At 27.1% G+C, this 15,295-nt stretch overlaps 1 protein-coding gene across 2 annotated transcripts; it reads left to right on the plus strand.

The window, feature by feature from the left end:
- Positions 1 to 9,442: 9,442 nt before the first annotated feature.
- Positions 9,443 to 12,828, plus strand: LOC135923709 (cyclin-C-like). 2 transcript variants are annotated; one of them, XM_065458616.1, is made up of 2 exons: positions 9,443 to 9,564; positions 11,842 to 12,826. In XM_065458616.1, exon 2 carries the CDS (start codon positions 11,910 to 11,912, stop codon positions 12,699 to 12,701), a length of 792 nt encoding a protein of 263 aa, XP_065314688.1. In that variant the 5' UTR covers positions 9,443 to 9,564; positions 11,842 to 11,909; the 3' UTR covers positions 12,702 to 12,826. The 2 variants fall into 2 exon arrangements, with proteins under 2 accessions (XP_065314688.1, XP_065314687.1); XM_065458615.1 differs by having other exon boundaries at positions 9,458 to 9,564; positions 11,741 to 12,828.
- Positions 12,829 to 15,295: the final 2,467 nt, after the last annotated feature.

Genomic DNA, 15,295 nt, shown 5'->3' on the forward strand with positions numbered 1-15,295 from the left:
AAAGTCTTTTTAATATTTGAAAATATTTTAGAATTTCTTAAATGTAATCTATATTGTATATCCATTTATTTCGATAAAAATATGATAACACTATAAACTTTTATAATAATTTCGATAAAATAATTAATACATAAAAAATATAATTATAATTTATCAAAATATTCCATTTTTCCACGAATTTGATGTAAAATAAAATCTTTTTATATTTTTATTTTATTTATATTTAAACATTAAAAAAATTTAACAATCTTTTTAGATGCCATACTTAAAAAAAATTTTATTTTTAGTAAAAAAAATATATATAAATTTTGTCATCATAACTTTTTTTGCTAAGTTAAAGTTATTTTATGTAGAATAATTATAAAAAATATAAATATTCATCTTAGTCAAAATCTTTTATTTTTGAAAATTGTTTCTTTTTAAAATTTAATTTTTTTTCTCACGCTTTATTTTATCATATTTGAGATATAAATTTAATTTAATATTTTATTCTATATAAACATCATATAATAATAATTATTCGTAATTACATGAATATTGATTCTATAAAATATGAAATATAATATTTAATGTTAGTTCATAGTCAAGCGAAATTGCTTGATAAGTAGTAACTATTTAATTAAAATATTAAAAGTTAATTTTATTATATAATGTGATTACTTTAGTCAATTGATTGTCCGATAGCCCCTTGCATATGATAATAAAAATTTGTAAAACCATAAGGAATAAGTTTATGTATAATTTCAATTCTGGTGAACATGGGGGAATATACTCAATCTTCACTTTATAGGCATCAATTATTTTATGTATTGATGCATTATCCATAAATATAATAGCATCAGGTGATAAAATGCTAATTATCTTCAGAATAATATACTATTATATGATTCTTCGATGATTTTATAATGTATAACTCCAAGATTTCCATGGTGTAAAGTACACTTACATTTTTTCCTTTTGAGAGTGGAACCTTTATTGATGGCTTCACATTGAGTCGTGCCCAGGCATAGGCAAGTACAACATGTAAATTGATGCTCATTTCGTCAAAAAAATATAATCTTTCTCTGGAGATGTTCATCAGTCTTAGGCAATACATCTGTCGAATAGTATTACTGCGATCTGGTTCTTTACCAGCTCTTTTTGGACCCAATATTTTTTGGTGAACCAGAAGGCAAATTCTCATTATTCCCTTAACTGTGAAGGTATTGTCGGTGTTTGATGTGTCCTTGATTTTTCTCCCTCTTTGTTTAAGAGCGAATTCTTTTAAAGGCTCACCAATAATCTCTGGGAATGCATCCCGTTTTATTTTATGAATTGAGGCCTTCGACATATTAACAAATGTGACTATGTCCTTGATCTCTATCTGTTCCTCCTCTGGCATAGCTAAAATTTTCATTACCATGTAAATTTTTTCTTTGTTCCAACAATGGTATGTTCTTTTCGGTTTAGGAATTATGGAGGATGCTTGAGGATCTGTATTTTCTTTTAAGGTAACTAAAGAATTATTATTTGTGGAAATGTTAGAATATGATTGAGAATTTTCCATCTCATTCTTATTTGAGATGGGCAAAGAATAATTTACATTTGAAGTAATTGGGAATAAAGGAGAGCTATTAGCGTTATGTAAAAGCATACAATCTATATTAAACATCGAAAAAGTAAATAATATGAAATTAAATATGCAAAAATATTAAATTAAATGATATATAAAATTATTGTAAATATGTTTTTTATCTAAAATTATTCATTTACATTTAATTATAGTTTTTTTAAAAAAAAAATTTAATTACAAACTTTAAGTACTGCATTTTTTTAAAAAATTGTTTAATAATTTTGTAGATTAATGTTTAAATATGATTAACATAAAAATATATTAAGATCCTTTTATTTTGTTTTACTAGTAAAAAATATTCTCCCTTTCACTGTAAAAGATAACCAATGGTATTTTTGGCTCACAAACCATAATTTATTATTCCGCAATAATATGATTTGTTGTAACACATTTCCATAATGTGAAAAAACATTCTTATAGTTAAATAACTTTCCATAATTATAGTAAAAAACATTTTGATATAATTTTTTGAAATATATTCTTGATATAATTTTTTTTAAAAAAATTTTAATAATAAAAGTTTTTAAACTTTAATGAAGACTTAAGTCAAAGTTATAATCGAATGTAGTTTTTTTTTATGTTTTGGACACAAGTTTAAGTGGGAAAATGAGAATTTTAAAAAAAAATTTCTAAGATTTTTACAATAACTTTTTAAAAAAATACATTATAAATTTTTTTAAATTTAAAGTATTATTCCAATATTTTAATTTTGCTTTTAGTTTCATAAAGAATGCAAATCAGGATTAGAAATTTGAATGATTTCTTAATAAACATGAGTGAAAATTCGAATTTATTCAGATAATTCTTATTTGTTTAGATTTTTTTATGATCAATTCGAGACACCAAAATAAAAAAAAAATCATTTATTATTTTATTGATGCCATTAATTGGTTATACTCCTTTAATGGGAAAACATATTGCAAATATAAGACATTATGGTTCTACAGAGCCTTGAAGGACATAATGGATCTAAACTTAAATTTGAAGCAGTTCCTAAGGCTAAATAAAAACAAAAAATCTATAAAAAAATTACTAAAAATTAAATCGAACTACCTAAACCTCTCATAATTTTTTTCTGTATTTCAGGTTATTTAATTTCTTCATCTCTCAATTTTACCTCTTGACTTTGTCTTTCACCTTTTCTGTGAATTACTTACTTCACTCACTTTAGCTTTTATTTATCTTATTGACTTAATGTACTAATTTAAATCAGTCCGTCCCATATTTTTAATTACATATACGTTGTACTTCTATACATTCCCATTATATGAGTTAAGATATATTAATGACATTTTGAGGAATAGTTTGTGATTTGCGTTTCCTATGTGGGATAAAATTTTTCTTTGGCTCTTTTTAACTTAGTTTTTGGGTATGTTTTGTATTTTTCCATAGTTTTTGAGTTTGTAATGTTTCTGGGGTAGAGGGTATCCTCTTTTGTTTATGAGACATTTATTTGTTTATAGTCATCTGTTTCTTTTATTTTATTTTATTTTTAATTTATTTTTATTTATTTATTCTTTCTCTTCCCTAGTTTCTGGTCTCTCTAACATGTCCGGCCCCTCCATAGACTAATATAGGAATAGTGGATGTGTCCTCAGTCTATAAATTACCGATTTCTCTCTTATCTTCCATACTTTTTTATACATTTAAAAGTTTCCACTCGCCTTTGTATTCTAATTTCTCTTCTTCTTTGCAACTACTTCTATTATTAAGTATATTTCTTAAATACATTATGACTACATTTACCCTGTTCTAACTATAAGTTTTTGAAGTGATTACTTGTTTTTCTTGGGAAAAATAAGAAAAAAAAACTGTTTTTTTTATATTTTTTTTATTATTGCTAGTTAACTAGATCTAACGTCTTTAACTTTTTCAAAACATTACATCTTAATTGGAGTCTACATATAATACATTGGTCGTTGCCAGTGTTTCTTCTTGTTTTTATTTTTATGATCTTTATTTATTTAGGAGTGGCAAGAGTTTAGCCTTGTTTTACTCCTTTTTACCTTGAAGATAGGGAATTTTCTTCGTCATTTGATTTCGAAGCACCCAAACATGTATTAGTGGTTTTCTGGATCTGGAAGATGTTGGGGTCTTCCCTTTTCTGACAACGAAGCTGCATGGTTAACATTATCAATAGCTCTGCTATAATTTACAAATGTAAAGCAGAAGGGGGTTTGTACTTACTTTTTTCTGCATGATTATTTTTCTAAATTAATTTTTGGCTACAGTATTTTCTTTTCTTGACCTGTATATACTTATGTATTTTTTGGGGGGAAGATTTCGGTGTAGGTGATATGCTCGTGGTTTTTTGAGTAAACCAAAAAAAATTTTCCCATGCTACAGGATGTAATGGCTATAGCTCAATAACCCTTTAATTTCTGTGGTCTTAGTTTTTTGGGTAGTTTTACTTAGGTAGGATTTGATCCATCCCACTGCAGTAGTTCCGCTCTTCCATATTTTATTGAATGAGGGCAAATAGGTAGCGATATTGTTATAGGTGCTATTTTTGGTTTTTCTGCTGTGATATTATCTAGCTCCGGAGCTTTGTTTTTTCTTAGTCTTTGACCACTTGTTATTTCATTTATGGAGAAACCAGTCGACAGGGGGGTGGCGAGGTTTGTAAATATGTTTGTTGGTAGAGTCTTTCCGTGAGTGATGGACTATCATATAACAATCAAGCCATAATGCCTTTTGTTAATCCTGGCCAACAATTACTTTTCCATTTCCTAAAACTTACGGAGCTGGTTCCTATTTCTGCGTCATAGTTTCCTTTCTCTCATATCTTTATCATTATCAAAGACCTTTTTCGCTATATAATCTATCTATCACTCCATAGAGTATTTTGTTTCTCTGGAAAAAGAAAAAAAAACCTTTGTTGTGTGGTGTTCGTTGCTGGATAGTCATAAACCGATTACTGACTAGTTTTTGCCTATTCACTGGAATCTTCACCTATTTAAACAATTTGCGATAAACCCATTAGCTTTTTCTTATTTTCATGAATAAATTCTAATCTCAATTGATATGAACACATTCTCAATTATTGTTGGTAATTATCAAGGCTTACATTAGATGTTAAACTTAAAATTAGCCACCACCCACCCTTAAAGTAATTAAATTATTTTTGCAGTTCTTGGGTATAGGCTTTTGTTTTGCCCATTTCTTTTTGTTTATTAGCCTATAGACGTTTAAGCAACAGTTCTCGGACTGTTGCGCGTACAAGTACGTGCGGCTTGCCCACAAACGTGTGAAGGGCTCCTCATTTTTTCTCCCCATAATTAACTATCCAGTTTGATGGATTTTTGAGGAAAACCTAGCGTAGCTCTGTTGTATCCACAACCAGAGGGCGAAAACGCTTTTATCACGTATCACGTATTTACTCTATGTAAATAAAATATTACACAATACAAATCAATTATAAATTTAATCATTTAAAGGAATGCATCGAATTCCATCTTCAATGAACTTTGTGGTGTGAGAATAAAAATTGTATATAAAATAACTATTTAAAATACTCGTAACAAATGCAACAAATTCTATTCGGTTAATGAGTTTAGGTGAATTCAATAGGTATTCCACGAAAAAATATTCTATCGGATTTAATTAAGGCGAATAGGGTGATACCAATTATCCTCACTTGATGAATAGGAGCATTATCCATTATAAGCAAATAATTTGATGGTAAAATTGAAATTCATCGAGATATGTTTAGAATTTTATGGCAATGAAAGCACGATCTATAATTATGAATTTTTTTAATCCACTTATTCCTATTGAGCATAGGACTGATATATTTTTCCCCTTGGAGGGAAGTAACTTAACAGATGGCCTTTTTCCCAAGGGTGCACACCCATAATGCGAAATAATAGGATATTAAACCCTGTCTCGTCCAGGAAAGATACATTTTCAAAAGAAATATTTTTCATCTTGTAACAATATCCCTTCGAATTTGAATTACATCTGGAGCGTTTCTTCCATCGGGTTCTTTTCCAACCCTTTTCCGGCTCCTAATTTAATACATTTAAATATAGCTGACTCGCTCAACCTTAGATGTGGCGGTAAATATTCTATAATATTAATTGTATAGCCGTTATTATTACCAAACAATTCAGTTATATGCTATTGAAGTTCTACAGTATCTTTCTTCTTCCGACCTTGTTGTTTTATTATATAATCAGATAAAAGGTCGTCATAATATTCAGGGAAAATTTCCCGCTTGAAACGATAAACTGAACCAATGGATAAATTTAGATCATGGGCAATTGTCTTTGCTCAGCCATATTTTTGCCAATTCCATTTTTTCATCGCTCCAAATACCATATTTTTCCCTCAAGCGTATAGAATCAACATTTGGTTGCTCTTGAAAATTCGAATATTGACATCGATTTGTAATGTCAGTTAGGCATATAAGGGGATTTGATGGGATAGGCGAATAACTTTGGAATCTATTTGTTATTTCAGATAACTCCCCAATATGATGATGGTATCTAAAATTATATATATAAAGTAAGTTAGTAAATAATCGAATATTATATTAACAAACCTGAAACTGGAGATAGATTCATAATACAAGCGATAGTAAAATTTAACATTGAAAAAAAATGGAAATAAAGTTTTTAATCGGAAAAAAAAATTATAAATTATAATAAAAAATTATTATAAGTTTAAAATCAAATTTAAAAGAAATATTAAAAGTTTTAATTTAGGTTAAAATACCCAGAAGTTTTAAAAAATAATTATGTTTTTCTCAAAATTTTCTTTCAAGTTTTAAAAGTTTTTAAAAAAGGATCTGTTTTCCACAAGTTTTTACAATAATTAGAGAAAGTTATTTAACTATATAAGAATGTTTTTTCACATTATGGAAATGTGTTACAACAAATCATATTATTACTGTATATTATTTCACAATTTTGTATATTTTCTATAAATAAGATCCTAATTAAAAAAGATTTAAATTTGTTATTTTTCTTTTTATCATGCATAATAATTTTTATTTTAAATTATATCTTGATCTCTATTATTTTGTGAATTTTTTTTTATCATAAAAAAATGTAAAAAAAATAAATACAAATATGAACAATATTCAATTTAAATATATTTAAAAAAAATACAAATAAGGATATATATTAAAAATTATATATAATAATTTTTATATTTTATAAAGAAAAACTTTAATAAGAACTAAAATTAAATTATTAAAAAAGAAATATCACCCTAGAGATGAGCGAATTCATAAAAAATGGTTCTAATTTTTATTTTTATTTTCATCTTAATAAACTAAATTTGTTATTTTTCTTTTCAAATTAAAATAACATTTTTTACCACTTAAATGTAATATGGGGAAGTTAATTTTCAATGAAAACATATTGACATATTTCTTTTACTGTAAAAACATCATCTAATTGGAAAATAACAAGGGAAACACATATTTTTTTTTAATGATTATTTTTTTCATATTTATATAATTTATTAATTTTTTAAATAAAAATCAAAATGATTCGCTAATCAATTTAATGGCTTGCATTCCAAGGCTGGTCCGATTTTTTTTGGCTCGCGCTGAAAGGTTATCCAATTTTTTTCAGTCTGAGTTCCAAGGCTGAGCCAATTTCTTCAGCTCGGACTCCAAGGCTGAACTAATATTTTGGCTCGGGTTCCAAGGCTGAGCTGCTTTTTCGGCTGGCGCTCCAAGAAATGTTATAAATTAAAATTTAACAATACTTTTGAAAATTTAATGAAGATTCATTAGGCACATGTTTCTATTGCTCAAAACTCGGAAAAATTATGCAATTCTTAATACTGAGTAGTTTTTTTATATATTTAGGACATATTCTAAAAAAAGAAAACATAAATTAGTTGTTTTTTTCCTCCATGAAAATCTTTCTTTTAAAAAATTGTTAAAGAAAGATAACAAAAAATAATAATAATTCTTAGTCTAACATACAATAGAGGGAGTGGTTAAAATCTGAACAGATATATCTAAAACAGAATAATCAAACCAATGCTCGCTTTCTTTATAATCGTGCGCTGGGGAATAAGATTTCTTTTTCTAAAAAAATTTAAATGAATTTATAAGCATTTTTAGCCTCATAATGTCCTTTTCCAAATCCATCGCGTCTTTTACCTTGCTTATTTGGATTAAAGAGGGTTGCTGAGTTTTTGAAAAAGGGCATATTATGCCTTTCTGTTTAAGTAATTAAATATAAATTTTCTTTGTAAAATAGTGTGCTAGCTAATATAATTTTGTGGAATAAAAATTATCCAGGTAAAAAAAAAGACAAAAATAAAGCAAATGTTTGTCTTTGCATCCTAGAGCTCTGGTTCATTCAAAAAAGGCCGGCAATCAAATAATTACAACACATTAAGAATAGGATTTGAGTAGTAACAATGCTCCCACCCTCCCGATTTCATAGTAAACTTTGGGATAAAGTGTATGGGTAAATTAAATTGTTAGAATATTTATTCACACTTCCGATAAAGGCCTTAAATATTTAAAATATATTATAATTCCTAGATTAAGTTCAATTTTGCCCCGATCTTCCCTCCTAATATGCTAATCGTCCTCTAGTCGACTCAAGTGTATAACTCGTATTAACCATACAAGTTGTAAGTATAAAATAAAAATAAATATTTTGTTTAATTTTAATAATTAAATACCCTAGTCGACTAGAATTCATAACAGCTACTCGTCTTCTAGTCGGCCAAAGGTTGTTTGTTAAATATTGGAGGCCTAAATTAAAAATAAATATTTTGTTAATTAGGATAGATTTTATTCTTAAGAGGCAGAGTCTAAATCCAAACTTGATAGAAAGCATGAGGGCCAATTACGACCGGACTGAGAAATGGGGCTAAAATTGTGGGACCATAAAGGAAACAGAAAAAGTGGGGACTTATGACTTAAATGAGATGGAAGACATAAAGGTAGGAATTCATCGACAATGGACGAATCATCGGGCGTAGATTCAATGATCACCCTGGAATCGACCATTACAACGCCTACCTCACCCAACAAAACGCTTGATTGAGGAATTTTATTTTTTAAATTTGTTAAAATATATTATTAGTTAATTATAGGATAATCAATGCTATGATTTTATTAATGGGGGCCGAATTGCGACCCTGATATGGATAACCATGTTAATCAGTGTCAGGGATGTCAAACATCACAACCAAGAGACTGCATACTGATTTTACAGGGCCTATGGATATATTTTATTGGCTAGTAGGAATGGATTATATTCCAAATAATGTGGAGTTAGTTACTGATATCAACGACAGCCGATAATTTAGTTTAGGTGGTTAAAAAGTTGGTTTGCGAGATTTGGTGCCCCTATATAATTGGTGTCTGATTATGGAGCGCAATTGATTGCGACCTTAATAAACAAGAAAATGTTCAACTCATCCATGTAACGTCATACCCAATGATATATATATATATATCATTGGTCATACCATCCTAAATCTAATGGACAAATATGATGTACCATACGTACACTATAAGGGAAATATTACGCCTCAAGAGAGAACCTCAGCCTCAAAATACTTATACTTCAATTTCTTTGGAAATATATATATCTTCAACTCACCTAATCTCCCCAGACCATGAATATTTGCTATGATGTAAAACAGATCAATCATCAAATACCATATATCTATATAACAGTGGCGATTATAAAATATCCAGACAATATGATGGAAAACAATTTAGGGAGCTAAATTAGATTTAAATATTATCCACTTTAAAATATTATCAAATATGTTACAATTTCGGCACCTGTCAATACCAGATCATCATTAAATAAAATATCGATCATTTAATTTTGGCAACAATATTTCCCAACAATCACCCCATTTCTGTGATTGCGATGCTATACTTTTTTCAGTATAATTTTAGAGAAGTATTTTGTTTGTTCCTTTTATTGAATTACGAATAATTTATGGAAACTAATTAAAGGGTAAGCCACTATAAAATTATATTTTTTTATATAAAACAATTATAAAGTAAAATTCGCACTGTATTTTTAAAAAGTTTTTTATTACAGAATGAAAAAATTTATATAGTTCCTATTTTTTCCTTTCTATCAACTTATTTTATTTAATAAATATTTAAAATTTTATATTTTATTAGTTTTTCTTTTTCAAATTACCTAATTTTTAAGTTTAAGAAATAAATACTATTTATTTACTAACTAGAATATAAAAAGTAAATAGTACTCCAAAAATTACTAGTTTCAAAAGCTTTTGCCACTTTTACATGACATTAAATGATAATTAATTTTTCTGCTTTCATTTTTTTTATTTAGTTTATAAAATATATTTTACTTATTTTTATTAGTATATTACTTAAAACAAGAAGAAAAAAAATACCCACTTAACCTAACAATTATCTTCTATACTAATTTCTCATTCATTTTATTTTCAGCCATTATCAGATGACCAATTGGATTTATACCACCAAAAAATGAGCATTTAATTATATTATTTTAAGAAAAAGTAGTATGCTATCCTTAAAGCTAAAAATAGTCATTACTAGAGTTGTTAGCTGCTACTTTTTTTGTAATTATTTAATTTTTTAGTGCAAGCTACTTAGCTACTTTTAAAAAATATAATGAAGGTAAGTATAATCATGAAAATTTAAATATAATATCATAATTAATTGTATTTTTATTATTTAATTTTGAAATTTATATTTTTAATTTGTAATTTATATTTTCATATCACGTGTTAATAATTTAAAATGTCATCACCTATGGATATCCAAATTGTTGAAAGTGATTCAGACAATGATATTAATGAAATGGAAGATACCAGGGAAGAAAATGTTCTTAATAGCTATAATACAAATTTCCCATTCCCTAAATTTAAAAATTTTTTTAAAATAAATATAAAAACCAAAACTGGCTTCAAATTTATTTGTTTAAAATGTAAAAGAAATATTTCCTCAAATCAAACCAGTAGCTATAACCTCAAGAAACACCAAAAGATAAATTATTATTTTTACATTCTAATAGTATTTATTTTATAAGACTGTTCACACCAATAGTTTTAAGGAAATGGAGAAACATCTAAATAATTTTAGTATAGGTGACTACATCCAAAAAGACTAATTCAATTCAAACCAAATTAATTAATAATATAAATGCTAATATTTCTCAGAAATTGGCTGATAAAGTTATTGTTGATTTTATAATTGATACAGTTCAGCCAATATCTTTGGTTGATTATCCATCATTTACCTTAATGTAAAACTATCCCCTGGTACAACAATTTTATGTTGCCAGACATTAATGAATAAAATAGCAGATAACTTTAAAGTAATGAAAGATGCTCTAATAGTAGAGTTATCAGAGATATCATATATATGTACCATGGCAGATAGTTGGACACATAACAGAAGGTAAAAACTTATAAAATGCAACAAATTACCATAAATGTTGATTTTTATATTTACTATACAATAACATTATAAGCAAAAAATAAAACATATTTATTTTTAAATTTTTTTACAAAAAGTAGCTTAAGTTATTTTTAAAAAATATTAGCTAATAGTGCAATACTTTTAACAAATAGTGATAGCGGTAGCTCGCTACTTTTAAAATTAGCTTTTAACAACTCTGGTCATTACTTTATCAACACAGATTATTTTTCAATAATATATAAAATAATGATTGATATTAACTGATAATATTTAAAACGGGTGGAATATTTAAAGATTTAAATCAGTTCACTTTATAGGTTCAGGTGATAAAATTTTTGATGATTCAGTTTAATAAAGGTTTATATTGGTTTAATGCAGGTTTGATTGGATCTCAGTATTGTTTGATAAATTACTTTTACCATTTTTTAGATTGTTTTAAAGTGATTAATGTTAGAGGTCACCTTGTAGAAGCTGACCAGTCAATAATAGATTTTTATATAACAAAAAACATAAATGTGCTTATTTTAATAAAAAATTTATGATTTTGAAGGAGCCCATTAAAATATTTATATAAATTGTTTATCCTAAAATGATTTATACTGTGTTGATCTCTATTTTAACATAATTCCATTTAAAAAAACAAATTTTTAAGAATATGTAGTTTGATCAAACCCATTAAAAATAATGTATTTAAAATTCTTATCTATTTATAGGGATTAATTGTCAAAATAGAATAATCTCTAAAAATTAAATATAATTACAATGACAGCTAATTTCTGGAAAAGTTCTCATTCAAATAACTGGATTTTTTTAGGGCAAACACTCAACACTTTAAGACATAATGATTACCAACTCCTAACAGAAATTGATTACCAAAAATTGATGATTTTCTTTGCTGATTTTATCCAGTCCTTGGGTGAACAACTTAAAGTAAAGCAACAGGTGGTAGCCACTGCTGTGGGCTACTTTAAACGCTTTTATGTAATCAATTCTCTGAAAGATGTGGATCCATTTTTATTAGCCCCAACATCACTTTTTCTAGCTTCCAAGGTTGAAGAATTTGGCGTCATTTCAAATACACGTCTTATTGCCTCTTGTCAGGGGCTATTAAAAACCAAGTACGTTTTTCTTCAATTACCTGAATACTCTTACCGCTCTAATAATGTATTAGAATGTGAATTTTACCTATTGGAAATGCTAGATTGTTCGCTGCTATTCTACCAACCATACAGACCTCTAGTACTCTTAGCTTCCGATATGGGCCAAGAGGACAAAATTTTACCCCTGGCTTGGAACTTGGTTAACGATTCGCTCAGAACTGATTTGTGTCTAAAAACTGCACCCCACCTTATAGCTATAACATGTTTGCACTTAGCATGTGTGTTACTACAGAAAAATAATTATGTCAATTGGTTTGCCGAACTTAATGTTGATTGGGATTTGATAGTGGAGATAACTAGTGAGATTGTCAACCTGTATGACATTTGGAATGAAATGGATGATAAAAACGATATACCTCAGATACTTAATAAGCTGCCTAAGGTTAAACTAAATTCTTCCAATCTATCTATAGGAAACAATGCTCAATCCTCTAATAATCTCAATAATAGCCTTAATATGGATAATAATTGCTTGAATATAATGAACAAAAATAATAACCTTAATATGTGTTGATTGTACTCATACCATTTATACTCATAATATATATTAAAATTTCTTTTTGAGTGATTGATTTGTTAAATAAAAAAATAATATACTAATTGAAATCATTGTAATTTAAACAAAATAAATAGAGAGAAATGCAATACTAACATAATTATTACTTGCCATAAATATTAGAATTATGTAAAGGACAGGTCCGAATCTTTACCTACGAGGTCTAGTTAAATAAATAATTATAAGCACAAAAGTGAAGCAGCCACAACATTTCTTTTCGTTTTTATTCAATGTACAGGTTAAGGCCTGATTCCATGCCCATGAACCGCATTAGTTGTTAGTTTAAGCCTATGCAATAAAGATAATTATATAATGCCTATATAAGATAAGTAATACTAATTTTTTAGATATCAAACCCATTAAATTCTGTAAAGGCCTGATTCTGAGCTCAAGGATTGCATTAGCAGTTAGCTTTGGGCTATGCAACCAGGGTTGCCATGTCTCCCCCCATCAGTGGGAGTCTCCCACAATTTTTTAGTTTACCCACATACATCTCACTCCCACAATTAGAAATCTCCCACAAAAAGCTCCCACAATTTTTTAATTTCCCACAATTTTTTTTTAGCATTTTAATGTTTTTAATATATAAATAATTTTGAGAGACAGTATTTGATTATTTTTAAAATAAATTTTAAATATTTATTCGAAAAATATGTCTAGTTCTTTTATTTTATTTTTCCGCTCTAAAATATATTTTTTATAAAATTCTCCACTCGACATTTTCAAAATTTTTGTGTTAGAAAGAATTGAAGTTAGAACAGTATGTATAATTATATTTTAAATTACTTAATATATTTTATATCGTTATCTAGAATTGCAGTGCTCCACTATCAGTAGCTAATTAAATATAAAATTAAAATAAATAATGGACTCTTGATATTAAGAACTAGAGGGTAAAATAATTATTATAAATATAACCATGGTATTACTTATAGTAAGAATTAATGAAGAATTGGTTCTAAGACAAATTATCATCGATGTACTCATCATGGTGTTAATGGCGTCTCCAGCTGATTTCAATTGATACATGCTTTTATTGTCAGTCTAGGTATTATTATATGTCATTGGCTCGGCTCGAAATTTTCAAAATTTTTGTGTTAGAAGAATAGAACTTTTAGAAGTGGATATTATTCTAATCTCTAATTCTTTTAAATAAAGTTAGTAGATGAATAATATTGATTAAATAATATTTTTCACTACTTACTTTTATACTATTCCATAAAGTATATGTCAAGCAAAAGATTATAAATATAATTGATATATTATTCAAATAGCTAAAAATCAAAGTATATTTACCGAATTGAGGCAGCACAATAATGAATTAATACCAATTGGCTGTATATGCCATATACTGCATAATTCTTGCAAGAAGGCAATGAATGTACTATCTGTAGATGTCGAAGTAATTGTGATGAAATGTTTTAACGAACTTAGTTCATCAACTAAAAGATGGAGTGGTCTGATTTGGAATGGTGTGAGTTGATGCGATAAGTACCTATCAGGTGGTTATCATTAATACCTGCCATCGAGAGAATTTTAAAATTTTACGAACCCTTAAAGAAATATTTCTTAAATAAAGATTTTAAATGCTGTCCTAAAATTTTGAAAAATTTTTGAGGATGAAATGTCAGAAGCATATTTGGGATCAGTTTTACATGTAGGAAATCTACTTCATATAGTTAATATTCAGTTGCAATCAGAAGATTCTTTATTGATAAAGATTCACGAAATCATGCTACAGCTCTGTTCATCTCTACAGTTAAAAATAAATAATAAATTTTATGGCGCTATTGCTAAAAATATATTAAAATGTTCAAATATTACTATAATTAATGTATTTTTAAATAAAGCAAATATTTTTATTAAGACAATTTTGGAATATTTACAATTAAGATTTGATTTTAATAACTCTATTTACAAGTGTATAAATATTATGACCTTGGAACAGAAACCATCATTTGATGGTTTTTGTAATTTAATAAATATATTAAAATTACCGATAGACATTGAAGCCTTGTTTGAAGAGATTGTAATTTTTTCCATTTTTTATGATTCGCCAGAATACTTAAAGTTAGATGGTCTAAAAGCAGAGAAGAAATGGGTGGAATTTTTTCGTAATAACGATAAATCCCCATGCTTGGAAAAAATTTGCGAGTATGTTTTCTCCTTACCTCATTCTAATGCCTCATCGGAGCGCATTTTTAGCCTGATGAGGACTGCCTGGAGAAAGGAGAGAAATCGAATTGCTTTAACAACATTAGAGGCCGAGTTAATGGTTAAACAAAATTATAAAATGTCATGCCAGGAATTTTATAAATATCTTAATAACGACGGTAAACGTTTAGTTCCATTATTTAAATCTCAAATTAAATATAATTAACTATAACTATTTGACTTTCTATATTTTATAAAATCTTATTTATACATTGCATAAAATCAAATAAATTTATTTTTTACATTGTAAAATTAATATTTTGGCAAATCATAAAAATAAAGAAGCATTACAATCTCCTCAAACATGACATCATATTAAATCTTATTAATAATTATCC

Source organism: Gordionus sp. m RMFG-2023, chromosome 2 (genome assembly GCF_954871325.1).
Source record: "Gordionus sp. m RMFG-2023 chromosome 2, tfGorSpeb1-WG-v2, whole genome shotgun sequence".
Lineage (NCBI taxonomy): Eukaryota > Metazoa > Nematomorpha > Gordioida > Chordodea > Parachordodidae > Gordionus > Gordionus sp. m RMFG-2023.